This window comes from Montipora foliosa, chromosome 2, assembly GCF_036669935.1.
Source record: "Montipora foliosa isolate CH-2021 chromosome 2, ASM3666993v2, whole genome shotgun sequence".
Classification (NCBI taxonomy): Eukaryota; Metazoa; Cnidaria; class Anthozoa; order Scleractinia; family Acroporidae; genus Montipora; species Montipora foliosa.
Window position 1 is genome coordinate 9,083,496 of NC_090870.1, and position 2,500 is coordinate 9,085,995.

A 2,500-nucleotide genomic window follows, 5' to 3' on the forward strand; every position below is an offset into this window, starting at 1 on the left:
AAGAAACGAAACAAAATCAACCTCAAGTGCAAACACTTAAAAAAGAATAGAAACTTTTCGGCAATGTTGGAAATAAAATAGCAACTTTTAGCAACTTTTAGCAACTTTTAGACACTTTTATCGGCAACTTTTTGGAAATTTATCTGCAACTTGTGGCTAAGTCTAATGGTCGGTCTCGTTATACCAGCAAAATTCTTGGTCTTAAAGTGCTATAATAAAATTTTTCTCCCTTGAATTTTTAGATTTATCACATAGAATCTCAGGAAAGATTAAAAAATCCGTTTACCGTTCGGAAATATCTGCATTGGTGTCGGAGATATTTAAGTTTGAAAAATGCGTAAAATTATGCAAATGAGGGGACTGATGACGTCATTCACTCAACACAATATAACATAAATGTATTTATCTCTGAAAAATGCATGGTCCCTCCCACCCCAATTTTTTTTTTGGATACCAAGAGCACTTGCTAAGTTCTGCTTTCTCCGCATAGCTTTCAACCACGCAAAAATATCCCTGTATCAATAAGCATCACCCATAAGAAATCCGAGTATCTCGAGTCGCGCAGAACGTATGCTCAATAACAATAGTAAGCACCGTCCTTAACAATGCAACTGCACATTGGAAAATTCTGAAGAAAGACCTGCAAAGTATACGTGTGGTCACTTCGACCTTAAAAGCATCTTCATTAAGGAAAAAAAATTTCCAAGGTTTCCATATTACCGGGTTATAAAGTTTACTTGTTTTTTTCGTATTATCCTCGAATAAACGCCGCATTTTTCTGATTGAGTGCGGCGTTTATTCGAGGGCGGCGTTTATTGGCACGTTTCCTTCCATCTGCGGCGTTTAATGGAGTAAATACAGTATTCGTTGGTTGAAAAATAGTTTGATGGTTTTTCACATAATGTAGTCTTTTGCTGGTTTTACACTTCACTTAATAATCGCCGAAGGAATTTCGCATGAAGGTTGTTATACTACAAAATAAGATTGCTCTTGGCAGACATACCTCCTATCTTGCACTTGCATACATTTGTAAACCCAAATCCTGTCTTAAGACTGCAACCATTGCCATTACAGTACTGACAAAGCGAGTTACACGTGAAAGGTGTGGCCGTGCAATGCCCACTTTGACACGTGTCACCACGAGTGCACTGATCACCATCATTACATGCCACGCCCTTACGATTTGACCACGTGCTCGTGCTTATACTTGGATCACACCACTGACAGACAGAAAGAAAGAGAAAAGAAAGATAAGATTTGTCATTTCTAGGAAGTTTATCGCAAAGTAGTGTGTTCTTTTCTTAGCCTCCACAGAACACATCGCACTCAACCCATTGCTATCATCTTGTACTCTATCAGAAGCTCACTGGCTCCTCCTCATTCGCCCTAGTCTACTCCTTTTTCTTACTTAAAGATACGAGCAAAACATCAAACGTCCTCGTTTCCGTGAAATACAGCCTCATTTCTTCGCTGAAAGCTTTTACTTCTGGGACTTGAAAAGTTTCAACAGTTTCGTCTTTGCAAAGAACCAAATAATCTATTTTCAGCTCATTGTTATTTAAAATATCGCAAATATGGCGTAAAATATCGCAGTGAATCACTACTGGTAGGTGAATTAATTACCCGGATAGTTCTGTGATGTTCTCTTCCGCAAAGATTTTTACTTCTTGTAAAAGATAAAACAAAGTCAACAAATGCAAAATTAACAATTCTGCGAATTCGGCAGACGGTTATGAGAAGACCCTTCAAGACCTCAACTGGGTAATGTTGGTTCGTAAAACCCATTCACTTCGTCATTGCGACACTTTTGAGCAACTGCCAACGATGTTAGATACTGTTGATAAGCCCTATCCTTCCATTACCTGACAAGGATTTCCTGGCTTGAGGTGATTCTGGGCGTAACAAGTCCTGTGGCCACTAGTCATGATCACACAGAAACCCGCTTTTAGTGGACAACTTCTACCATCGTGTGTTTCACAAGAAAGGCAATTGTAGGGCGTACCAACACACGTCCCGCCCAAGCAACGATCATCTTTGGTATTTAAGTTGTTGTCACTGCATGGCAAATTATTGTTATTGGTCCACTGATTGTTGTTGTTACTGTCACATTGCTAAAATGTGAAGTAAAAAAAAAAAGGTTTTAGAAGTTGGTCAGCGGCTTTTTAGTGCGTGGTCGTCGGCGTCATCACCATTATCATCATATTTATTTATTTATCTTATATTACCTGACAGGGAAATCCCGGCCGTAATTCACCGTGACTAAAGCACGTTTTTACTCCGCCTTCCACAATAGCACAAAATCCCGCCTTTACGCGGCACGCGTCGTTGTAACATTCTTCGCACGAGAGACACGTGAATGGCGTTCCAGCACACGACCCACTCGAACACCTGTCGTTTCTGGTGCAAGCCACAGCGTCGCTACAGGACAAAGCGTTATTGTTCGTCCAGGCCATCTTGTTGCTGCTCTGACAATCCTGTTCATAAGGAAAATTATCCGGCA

At 40.2% G+C, this 2,500-nt stretch overlaps 1 protein-coding gene across 1 annotated transcript in view; it reads right to left on the reverse strand.

Annotated features, from left to right (window-relative positions):
- The window catches only part of LOC137992337 (uncharacterized), a 45,899-nt gene that overhangs the window by 20,816 nt on the left and 22,583 nt on the right, over positions 1-2,500 (reverse strand). The window contains exons 3-5 of the mRNA XM_068837622.1: positions 2,226-2,474; positions 1,863-2,111; positions 1,004-1,220 (exon numbers count right to left, since the gene is read on the reverse strand). Of these exons, the coding sequence (XP_068693723.1) occupies positions 1,004-1,220; positions 1,863-2,111; positions 2,226-2,474 (715 nt within the window). The remainder of the gene's footprint in view (positions 1-1,003; positions 1,221-1,862; positions 2,112-2,225; positions 2,475-2,500) is intronic.